Source organism: Onychostoma macrolepis, chromosome 20, assembly GCF_012432095.1.
Source record: "Onychostoma macrolepis isolate SWU-2019 chromosome 20, ASM1243209v1, whole genome shotgun sequence".
Classification (NCBI taxonomy): domain Eukaryota; kingdom Metazoa; phylum Chordata; class Actinopteri; order Cypriniformes; family Cyprinidae; genus Onychostoma; species Onychostoma macrolepis.
Genome location: NC_081174.1, coordinates 31068016 through 31090791, shown reverse-complemented (window position 1 = coordinate 31090791; position 22776 = coordinate 31068016). Strand labels below are relative to the sequence as shown.

At 31.0% G+C, this 22776-nt stretch overlaps 1 protein-coding gene across 6 annotated transcripts; it reads right to left on the bottom strand.

Annotated features, from left to right (window-relative positions):
* Positions 1–7522: 7522 nt before the first annotated feature.
* Positions 7523–22185, bottom strand: slc25a47a (solute carrier family 25 member 47a). Of its 6 annotated transcripts, XM_058756649.1 has the most exons (8): positions 21646–22185; positions 19968–20011; positions 19769–19840; positions 18823–18999; positions 16944–17199; positions 11053–11320; positions 9190–9221; positions 7523–7994 (listed from the first exon to the last, which is right to left on the bottom strand). In XM_058756649.1, the coding sequence occupies exons 1-8, from the start codon at positions 21701–21703 to the stop codon at positions 7975–7977; spliced, it is 927 nt and encodes a 308-aa protein (XP_058612632.1). In that variant the 5' UTR covers positions 21704–22185; the 3' UTR covers positions 7523–7974. The 6 variants fall into 6 exon arrangements, with proteins under 6 accessions (XP_058612632.1, XP_058612633.1, XP_058612630.1 ...); XM_058756650.1 differs by lacking the exon at positions 9190–9221 and having other exon boundaries at positions 21646–22184; XM_058756647.1 differs by lacking the exon at positions 7523–7994 and having other exon boundaries at positions 8845–9221.
* Positions 22186–22776: the final 591 nt, after the last annotated feature.

Here is a 22776-nt window from a genome sequence, read left to right as displayed (position 1 = left end):
TTTCTGACTAATTTAATAATTAATTCCTGTTTTTTTTTTTTTTTGTAAAAGAATTAATGTGTAAATATGAATAATTTTGCTCTGTTTGTGAGGCGTACATTGAGTTCAGATTCAGACACATATCTAAAGATATGAAGCGTTCGTGGACCCAGATCTCAGCCTGTGGTTAGCAGGTAATCTCTATAACTAGTTATGAAAGCCGGAGAACAGTCCGTTCCGAGCAAAGGCTAACATCATATACATTAACCGCTCGATGTAATGAACACGCAGGGCCACAGATAGTCATGAGAGCGCTTAACCTTTACCTGTTTGACGACGATGGGACACTTTTCTCCAAATATGACCTCGAGCGGGACACGGAGCTGTTTTCTCTCTCTGGGTCACAGCGGGTCACAAACCAAACTGAGCAAATTTGCAGTCAGTGCACTTTACAGGTTCATGGGTTAAAACACACAAACGGGTTAAATTGATCCGTTTCTGTTCTAGGCATTTGTGCAAGAGTTAATGGAAATACTTGCTTTGTTTTACCAGCAACAGCAGTTGATGCATTAAAACGGTTTTTCAGAATAACATGACAATATATGTTATATACAGTGTGTGTGTTTATATATATATATATAAGTTTCAAGGTGTATTTATTTTATTTCAAGTAATGAAAGTGTTATGGTTTACAAATATATTTACAAATATATTTTACTTTTTACTTATGATACAATTAATATATAAAATATTTACAGTATTCATACAGTACAGTTTATCTAGGATAATGAGTTTTTTCCCACATTATAGTAACATTAATATACTATTATAGTTTTTATTAATATTTAGATTTGTTTCTTTTCACTTCAACTTTAGCTAGTAATAATAATTAGTTTTAGTATTATTTAGTATCTTTTATTTGTTTATTTGTTAAACAAAATGAAATGAGAAATGAAGCATTGGCAGCCAATATATATATATATATATATATATATATATATATATATATATATATATATATATATATATTTTTTTTTAAATATCTGATTTTAGTTAACATTTATTTTATTTCAAGTATTATTATTATTATTTGTATATGTTACAGATAGTTTCTAAGCATCTTTACATTAATAAACAGCAAACTAACTGTGTTGTAAAATTCATTCATTACAAACAAAATCAATTTCGTCTCATTACTGTAAATTAATTTAGTTAATATTGAAAACTTGGGCCATATCATTTCTGAAATGTCTGTTTTGTTTATTAATTTCTTGTATTGTTGTATAACATACTGCACTTAATATAAGATAATATTTCAGGTGGTAGCAATTATATTCATCTCTGGATTTTTATTATTATTATTATTATTACTACTACTATATAAACTCCTATAAACACACACACACACACACACACACACACACACACACATACATACATACATACATAATATATGTGTGTGTACTGTGTATATTTAATATGTATATATAAATACACACACATACAGTATATATGTCTATATATACATATAATTTATATTATAAATAAATATATTTAATATATAAAAATACTTTTTTTCTGAAATATATACATGAATGTGTATTTATATATATATATATATATATATATAATAAATATACACAGTACACACTCATATATTATGTAATCAAAAACATTTATTTTGGATGCGATTAATCACAATTAATCATTTGACAGCACTATTACACACACACACACACACACACACACACACATATATATATATATATGATTAATATTGTTCTGTATTTCAGAGTCGTTGTGATTTTTGTATCTGAAAGTTTATGAGAAGGAATATTTCCAGCAGGACTGAAGGACAGCGTGTGTGTTTGTGTCGGGCTGTTAAAGAGTAACTGGATGTGTTCTCCATACGTTCATCAGTCACGTATAGAAGCAGATGATTGCTGTCCTCGTTTGTCCTCGCTCGTTACAGTCGAAGCTGACCTTAACCCGGGTAAAGAGGACACTCGCTGTGTTTTTACAGAGGCATTCTGGGTGAATGACCCGCAATACTGACCACAGAACCAAAGGTACAGTTATTTACAATATCATGTTAAAGATTCATGACGTGCTGTAGAGCAGTTACTACTAAACATTATATTACATTCTGTACCTTATATTTGGAACAAGTCATATTCTCATTTGGAGCTTTATTGTGAAAACATAAGACTTTATAATATCAGCTATTGGGCATAACATAAAATAATCTAAAGTATGTTCCAGAATTACTGCATATAATGTAGTTCTCAGGGTTATTATAGACTAAGCTAAAACTATAATATTTTATTTATTTATTTATTATTTATTCTATTTTATTTATTTATTCTATTTTATTTATTTATTTATTTTTACTTGTATTATAGTTTTTTTATTAATTGTATTAATTTAAACTATTTAGGTTTCATGTTTATTTTACTTTTTGTTTTATTTATTTCCAGTTAATAATTTAACTGCTGAAGCTGAAAATTATTTTAATTATTTGCAAAGGCAACATTTCTCATTTTCATTTTCGTTTTGTTTTTACTAATATTTTGATTTTATTTAATGGCATTTTATTTTATTTGGTATTTTCATTTAGTTTAACTTGATGTACTAAAATAACTAAAACTTAAATAAATATTAATAAAAATGTATACATACTTAGACATATTTATAATAAGAAGAAGAAGAACATAAACAGACATTAATCAAATTACTAACACTTACATTTAAAGTGTTAGTGAAATATTACAATTAAAATGAAAACATAAAAATAAAAACCAGTACAAATATTAATAAAATCTCTGATATAAAATAACACTGGCTAGTGCAGAATATGGTGTGATGTTGAAGTGCTTATTTAAGGAAAGCGAGATCAGGAATATAAAGGATGATGATCTGACGTGCAAACATTGCTGTGGATTTGTTCTGAGAGCTCGGCCGGATATTTCTGCGTATGAACGCCGTCAGAATGAAAACGATCAGAGAGCAGCTTCAGAATGACTTTATGCCGTTAGAGGGATATTCTGCTGCTAATGAGAATCACTAATTATTCTGCAGAAGCAGGCGCAGGATTTAGAGAATTATATGCCATAAGAAAACAAAGTTAATATGAGACACAAATGATTTCAGCAATGTCCTCGATTTACCCTGAATACCCTAGCAACCATTTAGAACACCTTAGCAACCACATAACAAAGCCTTGGCATTGTTTTGATCTTAATTTGGGTTTTTTGGTATTTTTCTTTCATTTTTATTAGTTTTTTTTTTATTACAATTATTTAATATATTACCATTTAGGTTTAATTTTTCAGTTTTAGTGTTTGTTTATTTCCAGTTAGTAATTTTTAGTACTTAAACTTATTTCTTTTCTTTTTTTCAAGGCAACATTTCTAATTTTCTTGTACTTTCAGTTTTTCATATAACATTAATATTTCTGTGTGTGTGGTTTATATCTGTTATATGTAGTTTATTTATATTATTTTGTATTATTTATATTCCATTAAAATTTTCTATTAATATTATTACTATTTTGAATCAGCTTCTCTGTATTTTATTTTATTTTATTTTATTTTATTTTATTTTATTTTATTTTATTTTATTTTATTTTATTTTATTTTATTTTATTTTATTTTATTTATTTTATTTTATTTTTTTTATTTTATTTTTTTTATTTTATTTTTTTTTATTTTATTTTATTTTTTTTTTTATTTTATTTTATTTTATTTTATTTTATTTTATTTCTTATTTTAAATATTATTATTTAGGTTTGATTTATTTTATTTCACTGTTAGTTTTTATTAATTTATAATTTCTAATTAAAGTTAAATTTTTCCCATACAATATTTATATTCTACTTTATTTCAGATTTATTTCAGTTAACAAAATGTATTTATTTAATTTATTTTAGTATTTTTATCTACTATTATGGTTTTTGTTAATATTATTACTATTTAAATTAGCTTTCATTTAAATTTTTATTAGTTTTTATATTATTATTTAGGTTCAATTGCTATTTTATTTATTTCAAATTAGTAATTTTTAACTAGTAATTATTATATTTTATTTTATTTCAGCTTTATTTCAGTTCAAACTAGTTTTTAATAGTAGCCCTGCCACTCACATACTATAATAAACTCATACGTGCAGTTACTGTATAACCTGGCTGAAGCTGCATTTTAACATATGTGAATTCATATTCACATATTCTGATTTTCTGCAAACGTATAATGTGAGGAAAGCAATCGTAAGATTCATCACCATGGGAACGGCTAAAATGATTATCCGCGAGAGCCGCTTCTGAGCTTTAAACACACAATTTCAGTCAAAGACACTGCAGCGGATCAATATTTTATTATTTTATAGAGACTTTATAAGAAAATCATCGTGACGTCTTTGAGTATAGCTGATGTGTGTCAGTGCTGTTTGTGTGCAGATCTGCTCTGATCCGGGTTTGTTTGTCCTCAGCTGAACTCACACACTTCACCACACACACACACACACACACACACACACACACACACACACTGCGACTGCTGCTTTTCTGAGCCTACACAGAGAGAGAGAGAGACAACCCAGAGACTGATGGCAATTCTGTCTATTACAGTAGAGATCAAACAGGTAAACAACTGACTACACACACAAGACGCACACATAAAATAAATGAATTATTTTATTCATCAACCATGCATTAATTTTATCAAGTGCCAGTAAAGACATTTATAATGTTAAAAAAATATTTCTATTTCAAATAAATGCTGTTCTTTTGAACTTTCTGTTCATCTGTGAATCCTGAAAAATATTTTAAATTGTAAAATAAAAAATAATACTTTTATATTATTAATAAAAAAATAAATAATGAATTAAATTGAATGAAAATAAATTAAACCTAAAGAGTAAGGAGTAAGAAATAGTAAATAAAAATAAAAATAGTAAAAAATTGGTAGTCAAAAAATGAAAATGAAAAATATCATGATAAAAGCTAATTCAAAATATTAATAAAAACTGTTACAGTATATAAATAATAAAATACCATTTAAAAAAATTAATAAAATAAAGCTGGAATAAAATAAAATAGACATGTTACATAAAAAACAATCACTAAAATGACTCAAAGCCCTAAAAATATCAAAGAAAATGAAAGAAAAATCAAAATAACAACCAAATTAAAATTAAAATGAAAACTAACAACTAAAACGTCAATGAAAACAGGAAATATTATAATATAAACTATAAAATAAGACTGTTGTTCATACTCTAAAAGTGAAAGATCATTGATGGGTCTGAACGAATGTAAATGATGCCAGTATTTTTGGGTCAGTTATGTAATAATAATGCTGATCTGTCTATAGATGAATGTTTCCCCTCAGACTCTATTCTGCTGGTCTCGTATGTTTCTGAGCATCTGTTTTCCATTCATCACATATTAAACACTGAAGCATCTTCTCCTCCGAGTCCAGAGTCTGAATAAAGCAAAAAGAACTAGTTACGCCGAGTTCTGCTGGGAATCACATTCACTGACTTTCACATCGTTAGCAAAGAATGGAATTAATTCAGCAGAAAGTGCAGCGTATATGAGAATATTTCAAAACAGTGTCATCAGAACAGCATTTCATTAGCATGGCCTTTAAATAGTTGCCCCCACACACACACATTCTCAAGATGTTTTCAAAGATTTTCAAATGTTTTGAGTCTCTTCTGCTCATCAAGGCTGCATTTATTTGATCAAAAATACATTAAAAAATTTGAAATATTATTATAATTTAAAACAGCTGTTTTCTATGTGAATATTTATTAAACTGTAATTTATTTCTGTGATGCGCAGCTGTATTTTCAGCATCATTACTGCAGTCTTCAGTGTCACATGATCTTCAGAAATCATTCTAATATGCTGATTTGCTGCTCAAGAAACATGTCTGATTATTATCAATGTTGAAAACAGTCGTGCTGCACAATATTTTTGTGGAAACTGTGATGCATTTTATTTTTCAGGATTCACAGATGAACAGAAAGTTCAGAAGAACAGCATTTATTTGAAATAGAAATATTTTTTAACATTATAAATGTCTTTTGATCAATTTAATGCATCCTTGATGAATAAAAGTATCATTTTGAGAGTAGTATGTGTTATAAAAACTATAAAGTTTAGGCCTGACTGAACAACTGCAGAAAATGGTATAACATATTCTACACGTGCATTAATTTATAATATTTTTGCATTCACAGTACATACATTATTCATCATTGCTTTCCAATCAAGATCTTTAAACGAGCAGGAATCTCAAACGTGAATGTGCTTTGTTTTGTAGATTGTTGTAAGTTTTGCCAAGTTGAAACCTCAGCAGTGAATTTTAATTACAGCGTTTGCAGTCATTTTAATCCACTCTTATTTACAGCGCTATTATTGAAGCTATTATTAGTCTTAATGCAGAACAATGCTTTCGACTGACCAGCGCTTCAGGGCCGTAAAGCCATTGCAACGGGATATTTTTATGGATTCAGAAATGAATGCATGAAAAAACTAGAGTAAATTAGGCGTCTTTGTTTCCAGAGCGTAAGCTTTAGATGTTTGTGTAATTGCCCAGTGTTTGGTTGCGTAAGGAGAAGAAAGACACGCCGGCTTTAATTATGAGAAGAGAAAGAACAAAGAAAGCATTGAGGTGTTATTCTTGAGTTGTTAATTCCTAGAACTGATTGTTTCTTCACGTCTAGATCCCGGGCGAAGCTACATGCACATGCATTTAATGTTTGCCGGCTGTTTGTGCGGCAGAAAGCAGAAATGCTGAGGATTTTTGTGCATGTGGAAGTGATTGTGATGATGCTGTGCTTCTGGATGCATGATGCACAGACCGGCTTCAAATAAACAGGCTCCTCGTGGAAATATTTCTACCGCTCTGTCTAAATTGATTCATTTGGCTTTATACCACGGCTGTTTGACACATTCTTTGCACATTTTGCAAGCAGCAGTTCTCCATTCTTGCAATAACTCTTCTTACTTGAGTTGCGTATGCAAATAACATTCAAAAGCAGTTGACAGTCATTTTTATTTGAATGTTATATTGCAACTTGCACTTCTAGTTAAATACTAACTGCTAATAAAGTTTTATAGAGCAAAATTTAAAATTAAATATGAAATGTATTATATGTGTTTTGTAAAATAAAATATTTTTTTTTATTAAAACAAACAAAATATATATATATATATATAATTGTGTAAATTAATATAAATAAAAAATAAAATAAAAAAAACTATATAAATAATTTATATTTAAAAAAAGCTAATTCATATATACCCCAAAAACTACTAAAAATGATTTAAAAAAATATATAATTTAATTAATTTAATCTAATTATGGAGCAAAATTACAAAATTAAATATAAAATTAAAATCTAAAACAATATATAAAAAAATTAAATTAAATATATCTAAAATGTATATGAATGTAAATTACATAATGTAAATACTATGTTGATATATATATATATATATATATATATAAAGTGTGTGTGTGTGTGTGTGTGTGTGTGTGTGTGTGTACATAAAAACCCAAAAACTACTAAAAATGACAAAAACCTTTTGGTGTTCAAAATGGACAAAATTAACTAAAATTGAAAAACGAATGATAACAAATAACACTTATGAGCACAAATATGTTTTTATAAATATATTTTAGAAATAATGTATTTTACAAATATTTCTCAAAAGTGCCTGCAGAATGCTCTAATTGGCTTCTGTTTATTGGCTGGGATTTTGATGGGCTTAGCTCTGGAGATTTAGATGTTCTGTCTGATTCCTGCCCTCAGCTCAACAAAAGCTACTTTCACCAGCAATTATTAGTGCTTTAATAAAGTAGGTCTGTTTCACACAAACACCAGTAAAGAACATCAAAACTTTTCATGTGACGGCTTAAAGATGTAATGAAGACGGACAGCTGTGTTTCCTGCTGCTGCCACTAGATGGAGCCCGTCACCTGCAGATCACAGGCAGCTGAAGACCACTGAGATGAAAAGAAGAACAGCATTTATTGTCTTTTTCTAAACGATGTAATTATGTAATATGATTTTTTATGATTTGATTAATTGCCATAAAATCACCACTGTATAATTTTTTTAAAATATATTTTCAGGGTTTTGAACATCATCAGCATATTATTATTATTATTATTATTATTATTATTTATAAATAATATTTTTTATCAAACATATATTTTTCATAGGTCATTTAATTGGATTATTTGCATTACCATGTTTTAAAATTAATCATTACTTTTTATAACCAATAAAACATTATTATTATTATTATTATTATTATTATTATTATTATTATTTTAGTATGCCTGTGTAACAGATTTTGAATAATTTCTTTATATGTACTATATGTAAACCAGTGTTATTTTAGTATCATTAGGATACCATAATAAATATTATTTTTACATTTTCAATTCTCAATTTTAGGTTATTTATTGATTTATTTCTAAATGTTTATCTATATAGTTATTATTCATTTTATTTTAGTATTAGTTATTTTAGAACATCAAGATAAATAAATGAAATTGAGAAATGTTGCCTTGGCAACTAGCTAAAAAAATTTTTTGGGTTTTTATATTTTATTTTATTTTATTTCAGTCATAGTTCATTTTGTCTCAAGTAACAAAAATTGTTTTATGGTTATAATTTTACTAAAATAACCATGACGTAAAGTGTTATTTTAGTATCATCAAGATACAATAATAAATAATATTTTTAGTTCTCATTTAAATTTTAAAGTTTTAGGTTATTTATTTTATTTTATTTTTAAATGTTTATGTAGTTTTTATTCATTTTTATTTTAGTACTAGTTATTTTAGAACATCAAAATAAATAAATGAAATTGAGAATTGTTGCCTTGGCAACTAGCTAAAAAAACATTTGGGTTTTTATATTTTATTTTATTTCAGTTAAAGTTCATTTTGTTTCAAGTAACAAAAATTATTTTATGGTTTAATTTGACTATAATAACCCTGACGTGCCTTTGTTGTTTTTCAGTATTTAAATATGGATAGTTCTGTTTGCTTTTTTAAAATGAGAAAAAAGCCTGAAAGAAGAACACATTATGTAAATAATGTAAACTTTTATTGAATTTTGACTGCTATATATGCATGATAGTTTAATGAAGGAAAAGTAGAGCAGTAATGTTGAATAAGAAGAATATACTTGGGTTTTGAAGCAGTTTTCTCCCAGTATGTCTGCAGATCAGAGTGAATTACAGATCAAAACTCAATATCAATAATCAATCCATCACTCAAACAGTCAGCAATATTCATCCTTAATCGTTCATTATGAATTAAGGCACATTCAGTATCATCGTAACCCGTCAGAGAGGTGAGTGCAAAATAAATACTGATTCTGGAAGGATTTTGATGCTCAAAATGCATCAAACAACAACAATATTAACACATTTGATTTTCATGACATGATGTTTAAGCCAGCAAACATGATGATAATGTTTCATAACGGTTAAAGATTTCACGCTGCGTGTCTTAAACAGCATTTTCTTGTCAATTGCTAAATTTTAAAGTTTTGAAATATGTTTTACAAGAAAACGGTCTTTCTACTTAAACATTTCCTTCACTATTTTTTACTAGGTCATTTAAATGATTTGCATTAACATTATTAAACACTAATCATTAAATTATAATAATTAAAACATTTGTAATCATCAAAGTAGGCCTGTGTAACGCTCATTTTTAATGATTTTGTATGAAACATGCTATACATGTAAACCAGTGTTATTTCAGGATCATTGAGATACTACTATAGTTTTTATTAATATCTTGAATTAGTTTTTATTTTTATATTTTCTGTTTTAATTTTAATTTTAAAGTTTTAGTCATTTTGTTACATACACACACACTAAAATGATACTAGAATATTAGAATGATATATATATATATATATATATATATATATATATATATATATGTATATATATATATATATTTGAACGATCATTCAAATATATATATCATTCTAATATTCCAGTATCATTTTAGTGTGTGTGTGTGTAATATTTAATGTATAATATTTTATATGTGTGTGTGTGTATAATATTTGTTACCTGAAAAAAAAAAAAAAAAATAAAAAAAAAAAAATATATATATATATATATATATATATATATATATATATATATATATATATATTAATAATTTGTGTGTGTGTATATATATATATATATATATATATATTTCATTTCAACATAATAGTTTTATGGCTTTGGTTTAACAATAATAATCTTGATGTAAACTTGCTTTTGTCTTTCCAGAATTTATACAGTTGTGTAAATAATACTTAAATAATACTTCTTTACTATAATGAAAAAAGCAATGAGAAATTATATTTCATTTAATGAAAGTGAAGCCGTGTTTTTGTTTTCGTATAGTGAGAGCATTTAATGCAAATGAAGCACATTTTCTTCAATTATCATTATAATTTACTTCAAGTGAAATATTTTTCATTTTCCATTATAATACAGTACTATTCTCTATAGAACCGCACTGAAAAAATTAAAGAAAAATAAATAAATAACAGCGAATTAATGTGAAGTTTTAAAGCAGAAAGACCTTTTCAGTGATTTTAATTGATCTCCATTAATGCTAATAAATGTATTCTTATTCTAATAAACTAAAGGCAGTACCAAATAATATAATATTGTGTAAAAAACTAATTTTTTCTTTTTATTTCAGGGTAAAATAATGTCTGGGACGTGTCTTGAGAGGTTTTATGAGACCCTAGCTGTGAAAACCCAGATAAAGTCATTTTTTTTTTTTTTTTTTTGGTGATTTACTGTTTTCTTCATAAGATAAAGAACATTCTGTGAACATGTAACTTTGATATCTTTAATGCTGACCGAGTAAGACCATGTCAAAGATTGATATCACACTGAAATTAATGGTTAATGCTTGTTATCTCATGACTTCAGCCTGGATTTCACAGAGAGGGTCACATATCAAAAAAACACACATTTCCAACAAACATTAATGGTGTGATGATCAGAGCCGCTCCGCAGACGCTGACCTGAGAACCCGGACAGAAACCTCGTACACGGCGAACACCACCATGTTGACGGGAAACGCTCGCAGACAGTTTATTCCCAGGCTTCTGAAGAAAATCCCCGGTCCTTCGTTCAGTACGGTCTCAGCCACGCAGTGAAGCAGTCCTCGGTATCTCCTCTCTCCTCGGACTCCGTCCATCTGCAGACGAGCTTTGATCACGTCCATAGGTGTCCCGACGGACCAGCCGGCCATTCCTGCCAACCCACCGGACAACAGCACCGCCGTCCACTCTGACAACACCAACACACACACACTTAACCCTACAAACCAAACTCAAGCCCTGCAGGGCTTCAGAGTCTGAAAAGACAAAGAACTCTTGCGAGATTCAACGTCTAACGAGCCTCATTCAAGACAACACACCCAACAGAGAGAGACAAAAGTTTCACACCTTACACAGCGGAGATCACCACTATTCTTAATCAGAGTTTATAACAATGCAACTATTCACGTCATTGGAAAGGTCTCTGTGTGTCTGGCAGAAGGTCTCGTTCTCTTAAACAACAGGACAGACAGCCATCAAGACTAGAAAACACTGAAAACACGCTACCCCCAGCGTCTCTGATGCAAATGACCTTCTGTCCCAAACGGTGATAGCTCTACTTAATCAATGCAAATTCCAATTGTTAGTCCGTGCCTCTATTTCGGGGGATGTTTATCTTGGTCAGAGTACTTAACCCTCTGGCCCTCTTCGTTTAGGAGTCACACTCGCCTCCTTCGCAGTCAAAAGTGATCGAAGCCTTGAAATGTACCTTTTTTTCAATCAATGTAATATATTTTTCTTCAATAATATTTTTTGATTATTATTTATGATTTTTAGGGAATTTTATGATGCTATGCAATATTTATTGAATTTTAATGAGCTATTTTCTCCACTAGAATTAATTTTTTTATTTATTTATTTACTATTTTTTAATAAATGCAATATTTCACATTAAAATACAGTGAAGGCATTTAAAATCCATTTTTTTAAAGTGAGAACTGGTCCATCTGGAGGCATTAAAAAATAAAAACTTGTTGCGTAACCTCTTGTATTAGCACCCTATATAGATATATACAGAGGCTTTTGGATTCCCGTTGTTTTTTTAGACATAATTTCTCAATTTTTTTTAGGTTTTGCTATTAGATATATATCTAGACATTCTAAAAGACTACTTTTTGTCAAGGTTTAGATATTTTGGTTAGATAAGTATCAGGTTTTACATTATGATTACAGTCAAACATTAAAATCTTGTTAGAAAGGGAACTTACTCAGTATTTGATAATTAACAACAAAATAAGGAATAGATAGTGATAATTCAAAACACTTTATACAAACATTTTGTAATTAATTGATATTTTATTCAATGTAATTCAATTAATGTTAACATATTTTCAAAATTTGCTCTTACCAGTTCATTTCTGTGTATATATGTATATGTGTGTGTGTGTGTGTGTGTGTGTGTGCGTGTGTGTGACCAGTGGCTGATTTGTAGTTTGTACCACCAAAAGATTCACTAAGTTTTCACATTTTTCCGTATTTCATTCATTTTCTATGTCGGTCATGTTTGACCGTGAAGAAGTCGTGTGTGACTATTTTTTTTTGGACTCTTTAACATATCCGATTCATGTCCATGATTTTTTTGTGTGTTCATATTGCAAACATGACAAAAGTCACCAAGTGTCATCTCATTCCGACGAAGCTAAGATTTTTAAAATTTCAAAATATTAATTTTTCGGACAAAGATCTTGCAAGAAGATGGTGATTCTGTAGCCGGAATGATGTATCTATGTATTTTTCTAAAGTCGGGGGACTCAAGTGTTATAGGAATAAGATTAATGAGATTCAATACGATTAAAGAGCGAAATAGAATAATAATAATAACTAGAAATGGACAAACAACCAATTGGCGTTTCAATCTAAATTCGAGGTCATAATAAAATGGAGTCAGATTTGAATTTAACCTAAATTTAATAACTTTGCGCGCTGAAAACTATTGGATTCATCCTTGGGCCAGCTATTAAAAATAGTTCAAATGAATTTAAACGGTTTTAAACTCATTAGGCATTATATGTGACCCTGGAGCACAAAACCAGTCTTAAGTCGCTGGGGTATATTTGTAGCAATAACCAAAAATACACTGTATGGGTCAAAATTATCCATTTCTCTTTTATGCCAAAAATCATTAGGATATTAAGTAAAGATCATGTTCCATGAAGATATTTTGTAAATTTCTTACCGTAAATATATCAAAACTTCATTTTTGATTAGTAATATGCATTGCTCAGAATTCATTTGGACAACTTTAAAGGAGATTTTCTCAATATTTAGATTTTTTTGCACCCTCAGATTCCAGATTTTCAATTAGTTGTATCTCAGACAAATATTGTCCAAACCACACATCAATGGAAAGCGTATTTATTCAGCTTTCAGATGATGCATAAATCTCAATTTCGAAAAAAATGGACACTTATGGTTTTGTCGTCCAGGGTCACATATTACGACCGAGGCAGCTCATCTTTCAATGATTTTTTCTCGTATCTCATATTGTATTACAGTTTGGTCTCAAACTAGTGACGCTTTAATTAGAAAAATTGAGATGCTGTATAATCGCGCTTTAAAAAACAATGGACAAAAACACAAATCAATGGCATCATTGTCATATTTTAAAGAAATGGCATATGCTTAATTTTACGAATTTTAAAAATATGTGAAATAGGATTGGGTTTTGCAGAGAGCTTTCTCTGTAAAGGGATCCCAACTTTGGAATATGTTGCCAAATGAATTTAAAGTCATATATGATATAAAGTCTTTACATTGAAGGTTAAGCGTTGGCTCAAATGACACCAGACTTGTACGCATATTAAAATTTTTATTTGGTTTCGTGCTAGTTAATTATTAAGAGTCTATAAAACTAGGTGCATGTGTTTGTTTTGTATTCTGTTTGCAATGTGAGGTTTTTATATGAAGAGATTGTTACATTAGTTTTTTTTATTTTTTAGAAAAGCCTATAATCTCTATGTGTCTTTGACTGGAATCATGTTTATTGAACTGTCCCTATCTAAATAAATGAAAAAAAATTATTTTGATCAAGCAAGCGTCAGAATAACTGCAGTCATGTCTCCAGATGAACACTTACTGAAGCAGCTCAGCTTTACTTGATTCTCCATCAATCATTTTCTAGAAACATCAGTGCGTCTCAAATCTGATCATCAGGATCTTCTGAGGAGCTTTACTTTCACTGTTCCTCAGCGGAGGAATGATCTTCATCTCACATCTTCTGAGGAGCTTTATTTCTTCATCTCTCCATCAGCATTGCATTATATGTACATCTCATCTTACTGAGACATATTACTGGAGATATAGAGCGACCGCTGATATTTATGTCAGTATCTGTTATAAAGATCTCACTGATGTACATCACAAGCAGCAGAATTTCATTTACAGTGGGTATGGAAATTATTCAGACCCCCTTAAATTTTTCACTCTTTGTTATATTGCAGCCATTTGCTAAAATCATTTAAGTTCATTTTTTCCCTCATTAATGTACACACAGCACCCCATATTGACAGAAAAACACAGAATTGTTGACATTTTTGCAGATTTATTAAAAAGGAAAAACTGAAATATCACATGGTCCTAAGTATTCAGACCCTTTGCTGTGACACTCATATATTTAACTCAGGTGCTGTCCATTTCTTCTGATCATCCTTGAGATGGTTCTACACCTTCATTTGAGTCCAGCTGTGTTTGATTATACTGATTGGACTTGATTAGGAAAGCCACACACCTGTCTATATAAGACCTTACAGCTCACAGTGCATGTCAGAGCAAATGAGAATCATGAGGTCAAAGGAACTGCCTGAAGAGCTCAGAGACAGAATTGTGGCAAGGCACAGATCTGGCCAAGGTTACAAAAACATTTCTGCTGCACTTAAGGTTCCTAAGAGCACAGTGGCCTCCATAATCCTTAAATGGAAGACGTTTGGGACGACCAGAACCCTTCCTAGAGCTGGCCGTCCAGCCAAACTGAGCTATCGGGGGAGAAGAGCCTTGGTGAGAGAGGTAAAGAAGAACCCAAAGATCACTGTGGCTGAGCTCCAGAGATGCAGTCGGAGATGGGAGAAAGTTGTAGAAAGTCAACCATCACTGCAGCCCTCCACCAGTCGGGGCTTTATGGCAGAGTGGCCCGACGGAAGCCTCTCCTCAGTGCAGGACACATGAAAGCCTGCATGGAGTTTGCTAAAAAACACCTGAATAAGATTCTCTGGTCTGATGAGACCAAGATAGAACTTTTTGGCCTTAATTCTAAGCGGTATGTGTGGAAAACCAGGCACTGCTCATCACCTGTCCAATACAGTCCCAACAGTGAAGCATGGTGGTGGCAGCATCATGCTGTGGGGTGTTTTTCAGCTGCAGGGACAGGACGACTGGTTGCAATCGAGGGAAAGATGAATGCGGCCAAGTACAGGGATATCCTGGACGAAAACCTTCTCCAGAGTGCTCAGGACCTCAGACTGGGCCGAAGGTTTACCTTCCAACAAGACAATGACCCTAAGCACACAGCTAAAATAACGAAGGAGTGGCTTCACAACAACTCCGTGACTGTTCTTGAATGGCCCAGCCAGAGCCCTGACTTAAACCCAATCGAGCATCTCTGGAGAGACCTAAAATGGCTGTCCACCAACGTTTACCATCAACCTGACAGAACTGGAGAGGATCTGCAAGGAGGAATGGCAGAGGATCCCCAAATCCAGGTGTGAAAAACTTGTTGCATCTTTCCCAAAAAGACTCATGGCTGTATTAGATCAAAAAGGTGCTTCTACTAAATACTGAGCAAAGGGTCTGAATACTTAGGACCATGTGATATTTCAGTTTTTCTTTTTTAATAAATCTGCAAAAATGTCAACAATTCTGTGTTTTTCTGTCAATATGGGGTGCTGTGTGTACATTAATGAGGAAAAAAATGAACTTAAATGATTTTAGCAAATGGCTGCAATATAACAAAGAGTGAAAAATTTAAGGGGGTCTGAATACTTTCCGTACCCACTATATATCAGCATCTGCAGCAAGTCTCTGAATAAAACTGAGCTGTTTTTTTACTCCATATTCTCACTATAATCAGACTATATGAGCCATAAAAGCTTGATGGATCAAATATAATAATAGAAAAACACATGCAAACTTTATTAGTGCTGTCAAACGATTAATTGCATTCAAAATAAAAGTTTTTGTTTACATAATATATGCGTGTGTATTGTGTATATTTATTATGTATATATAAATACACACAATGCATGTATGCATTTAAGAAAAATATGTTATGTTTGTATATTAAATATATTTATTTATATAAATATATGCATGTAAATACATGTAAATATTTTCAAAATATACACTGTATGTGTGTGTGTTTATATATATATATATACACAGCACACACAAATATATTATTTATTTTGGATGCAAGTAATCGCGATTAATTGTTTGACAGCACTAATTATTATTTAACGTTTTGTCTGAATATTCAATAAGCTGTTCCATCTGACCAAATGATTCATCTGAAGTGCTTCACGATGCCATAGAAGAACCTTTTTGTCTAAATCTGAAGAACCTTTCTGCTTCACAAAAGCTGCTTTGAAGGTTCTCCAGATTATAAAAAGGTAAGAAAGAGATGGTTCTTTGACTGAATGGTTCTTTGTGGAACCAAAAATGGCATCGCTGTGAATATAGCACCTTTATTTTTAAGAGTGCATGATTTCAGAAGACTTTAAATATTGTGCATGAGTCGTATGGACTACTGTCAGGATGCTTTTTTGTAAACAGAAGAAACGAGTCAGACAGGATGGTGAGTAAATGACAAAGGGTTCGTTCACCTGGCTCTTTCTGTCCCGCAGGTGTGAGCAGTGAACACAGAGAGCTGTAGGTTAAGAAGTAGGTGGCGAATGACGGCCCGTCTCTCAAAGCCAGAGGCAGAGCTCCTCTGTAAAGGCCTAAAACACCCTCGTCTCTGGCGACGCTCAGCAGACAGTGGATCGGCCCGCTGTATTTGGGTTTGAGTCCGCTTCTCTTGCTCTCCGTCTGACACTGAAGACGAACCTTCACGAAGTCGCCCGGTGACATTACAGAGATCTAGGAAAACACAATATATATATATAACATCATGAAGGTTTTGATCACTTTATGTGTATGTTCCATTGAAAATCAGGCTTGTGTTTCTTCACTGTAAAAAGTGAAAGTTGACTTAACTTAAAAAAATTGAGGAAACCCTTTGCCTTAAAATTATTAAGTACATAATTAAAAAAAAAAGTTAAGTGAACTTGACAATTCAATTAACTTATTTTTTTTCAATTATCATTATCAAGTCAACTTATCACTTTTTACAGTGCATTTAGACAGAAAGGTTCTTCTATGGCATCGTGAAGCACCTTTATTTTTAAGAGTTTGCTTATCATATACAGTACTTGTCAAACATTTGGAAATATTATGATTTTGTCATGTTTTTGAAAGAAGTCTCTTCTGCTCACCGAGGCTGCATTTATTTGATCAGAAGTACTAAATTATTACCATTTAAAACAGCTGTTTTCATTGTGAATATGTGTTAAACTGTAATTTATTTCTGTGATCAAAGCTGTATTTTCAGCATCATTACTGCAGTCTTCAGTGTCATGTGATACTTCAGAAATCATTCTAATATTAAAGTTTATTTAACAATCAATGAATGAATCTAATTTATTTAATAATCAAGTCTCATAGAAACTGAGTTGCATATAAATTGCATATGAGGTATTTTAATGTAATTACGTTTCTGCATCAGTTTGTTGTTGAAATATAAATATTTAAAAGGTGGTGGTGGTAATAAAAATTCATTTTCAAGACAGATATATTCAAACATGCATTAAATAATGAGTAATTATAAAAATATAATAAACATAACTCAGCTAACAGAAATATGCTCATTAAGTGAAAATTTCTGAATGTTCTCTGAACTTTCAACATCCATATTTTAGAATGTTTTGGAAACGTTTTTTTTTGTTGCTTACGCAAACGTTAAGGGAACGTTCCATTTTATAATTTTGCAAACATTATCAAACTGTTACTTTTGAATGTTCTCTGAACGTTCTGAAACAAGTAACGTTTAAAAAATGTTAGACGAGCGTCCAGCTAAAACATTTCAGAAACCTTCAGAAAACGCTCGAACCAACATATTAAAAGGCGCCAAAACCACTTATCTTTTTTTCTTTTTTATAAACGGCCATAAGAGAAGCTCTAATTAAACATTGCATAATGGTCAATTATTTCAGCTCTCCAGGACTGTTTTTGGATGCCAAACTTGAAGGGTTAGTTCACCCAAAAATTTAAATAACCCCATGATTTACTCACCCTCAAGGCATCCTATAATTGTATATGACTTTCTTCGTTCAGACGACTACAATCAGAGTTATATTAAAAATGATTGAAGTTTTCACATGACCTCACGTTGTGTCAATCACGTTTACACACTGCCTCCGAAACTTTCATCCGTCATAGAAAAATTCAGATTGGGTTCAATTTTCTGCGATTTTCGCATCCGTAACAAGCATTTTGAGAGGTGTTTAATATTTAATATATAAATATTGGGTCCATCCAAGAGAGAGGACAACAAAATCATCCTCATTGCTTGTTTTGTGAATTTTTTTGCAATGGATTAATTCATTAAAGTCATATACACCTAGTATGGCTTGGGTGAACTATCCGTTAAAGCAGATCTCAGACCTGTGCCACTCCACCCGCCAGCCCTGACAGAAACACATCGAGCTTGGTGTTGGGAGCGCCGATCCCGCGGATCTGAGCCAAACACTGCAGACAGTTCCGGTACGTGCCAAACACCACAGAGGACGTCATGGATATAGTAGTGACCGGCAAAGCCATTCCCTTAAAGAAGCCATGGACCTGCAGCAAAGCACGAGCATGAGAAATCAGACAGAGAACTAACTAAATCTGACAGATAACACGTCTCTATTAGTACTACTATCCACTTTATTTTGCAATGTGCAAGCTACACTATATTGCCAAAAGTATTGGCACCCCCTTCTAATGAACAGGTTTGACTACTTAAATTTAAATTTGCAAAGATGTTAAAAACCTGTTTTTTGCTTTACCATTATGGTGTATGAGTGAAGACTGATGTGGGAAAAAAAGTAATTTTAAAGGCAGCAACATAACAAAACATGAAAAAAAATGAAGGGGTATAAATACTTTTGCAAGGCACTGTATATGAATTTTGAGTGCAGATAAAAATTATTACAAATAAAGAGAAACTTTTTCGTTATTTAATTTTTTAAAACATAAAAACGTTTTTTTTGTTGTTTTTTTTAAACTAGTCTAGTTTTGCACTGATTTAGTGCAACTACTAAAACTGAAATTAAAAATTAAATACTGTATATAAACATTTAATTTAATAATAACAAAAATGACAAAAACAAAATCACTAAGGCTTTAACTAAAATTAAAATGAAATCAGAAAAATAAAACCAGTTCAAAACAAATAAAATCTATAATAGTATCTCAATGATACTTAAATAACATGCTTCACAGTTGCTAAGTGTGTTTTAGAGTTTCATTATTACTTTAATTACTCAGTAGAGACAGATTTGAGGAATCGCTCTTCGATGTGAAAGTGCATTAATCATTAAACGTGAAGCAAATGTATGTTTCGTACCCCTTCTTTTTTGATGGTGGATACGATGCAGTGCCAGATTCCAGTGAACTGTTTCTGAGTTTGGATTCTGACCTGTGCAGGGGTCAAATCAACACATTCAGGGTCAGGAGATGATGTTACAGCAATGCATGTCTGAAATTATAAGCCAAATATAATATAGCATTTAATAATAATGTGTGATTGGCTGGAATAAGTGTACTTTGACAGTATCCAGTGGATAACCGACCGCCACACCACACGCTCCTGGAACACAACAACAGTTCATCAAAACAGTTTGTCCTGCAATATGTGAAGAATGACATGCACTCGAGTATGACACATATCAGTTATCATTCTGAGGTGTCAATAATAGATACTCGGAACATATTGTTGAGTTCTGAATGTACAGTACATTTGGATGGAGCTGCTGAAGCATTTCCCAAGCCTGTTCCTGAAGCACATCAACAGCGTTTTCAAACTCTTCCCAATCAAACACACTTGATTCAGCTGATCAGAGAGCTGAAACGATTTGTAATTAGTAGAGAAGAAATTAGTGGAGGTATAAGACCTCAAGTGGACTGGTCTGATACAGACGCCTTAAATGTGTGCAGTTTGTTTGCTTCCAGGAACAGTGCTGGGAAACGATGTTGTTTGCATAAATTTAGTTATTATCGTATGAACATATCACTGTAAAAAGTGATAAGTTGACTTAACTTAAAAAAATTAGGAAACCCATTGCCTTAAAATTATTAAGTAAATAATAATTAAAAAATAAGTTAAGTAAATTGTCAAGTTCACTTAACTTTTTTTTTTAATTATTATGCACTTAACAATTTTAAGGCAACGCGTTTCCTCAATTTTTTTTAAGTTAATCAACTTATCACTTTTTACAGTGTAGCTGTGGGTTTTATATATGTGCCCTCAAAATCTCCAAAGGTTTGCATAGAGGGCAAATCATAAATGTGTCCAAAATACATAAATGCCTTTATAAATGTTTAGCGAGTAGATGTTCAAATGAATTGTTTATAAAATGTTGTTCACATGATCTGTGGGAATCTGATCGATGGAGTGCATATAAATGTTGTGCTTCATTCAACACAAACATCATGCCTAATGGAGATCTATTATTGCTGCATTTAAATCAAGAGAACAGCAATTAGTTTACAATTCTTTACATTTTTTATTTATTTTTAATTAAATTAGTTTTTCTTATTTAAATTTCGTTTTTTTTCTTGTCTTATTTATGCATTTGTAAAAAGTGATAAGTTGACTTGACTTTAAAAAATTGAGTAAACCCGTTGCCTTAAAATTATTAAGTAAATAATAATAAATAAATAAAAGTTAAGTGAACTTGACAATTTACTTAACTTATTTTTTTTTTATTATTATTTACTTAATAATTTTAAGGCAATGGGTTTCCTAATTTTTTTTAAAGTTAAGTTAACTTATGGCTTTTTATTAAATTCCATTTTTAATTTCCAATTAAAATGTTTTATTCAACACAAGGTGTGCCTAATACCTTATATTATTGCTGTTTTTCTCATTAAATTACGAGAATATGTTTTATTATTATTATTATTGTTATTCTATCCATTAATTCTGTTTCATTTCCAATTAAAATGGAACCCTTCAAAAAAAAAAAAATAATAATAATTATTTATTTATTTATTTATTATTTATTTATTTTTTTGTAATTTCCCCCACTCTCTCTCCGTGGGACCAACCAAAATGCAGGCGATTCCTTGCGTGCACTAATTTGTTTTTATACAAGAAAAAAAGTGATACCATACCATACAGTACATATCCAGAGCACTGCTTATACACAACACGCTACAGCAGACTCTCTCAAAAACATTCGACTTATATCAGATAATTCAACCAGACGAACAACGACTTACTGTACCTCCGAATGATCCTGCAAAGAAGTCTGCGAAATGCATCGTCCCGTCTAGTCATTCTAAACGTTCATGACATTATAGCCTATTATAGTTTCTGTTAAGTAATTGCATAACACTGTCGTGCCCAGTCAAGGTTGTATGTGTTTTTGATCTGCGTCGGTGCTTTTGTAACTGTCCCTCATTCTCACGTGGTTCCTCTTCAACTGCACCAGCTTTTTTATGCATGTTCTTATTTAAAAGCAATAATTAACAACTTGATTTTTATTGACACCGGTGCGTGCATAACACGCGATGTGCATTTATTTGATCGTCTCTGCGTGACTTTAAAACTTTAAGTAAAATGTTTATATTTCTGCATGCTCGCGACAGGCGATCGGTTGCATTCTGTGCGTTACGCATTTGATGAATAAACCTTTATTTAATTAGTCCGGATCGATGACAGACCGAGTGAATTTATTCGCAAACGCATTGCAGCATTTGAACCACAGAGAGCATAAACACGCTGATGCAACGCGGAAGACAAATTACAGTGAACGCAATGAATCTTTTTTTGACCCGATTCCTTTCGAAAGATTCGGTCGAGTCGATTCGCGAATCACTGGGCGAAGCGCGCCAGTTAGCAGAACCATGATCTTGAAAATATAGCGACAACAGCGGTATTGTGCCAGATATTTATCAAAAAAAAAAAAAAGTTACAATTTTACTATACATTAGTTCTATGTTACTAATGTAATTTACAAGGTTAGAAGGATTCACACATAATATAAATGAATCAGGAAGCCACGTCACACAGCGACAGAGCCTAGTTTTTGTTTATTGAGGGGAATTTATTTATTTATTTATTTATTTTTAATTATTTTTCTTCAAGTGGCCCCTTATTAAAGAATTTCGGTCTGACTTGTCAAAATTCCTTGCTTCAGAATCCAGTTTAGATATTGATTTAACTATGTGCGATATATTCTCTTATTTTTTCATGTTGGAAATGTTGGCAAAATATATTCATAAATGTACATTTTCCTCAGCATTACCCAAATTATATAACTTTCTTTGTGAATTTAAGTACCTAATTATGACACTAAAAATATCAACAACAAAAAAGTGTCAAATTTGTGAAACTGTATAATGATCTGT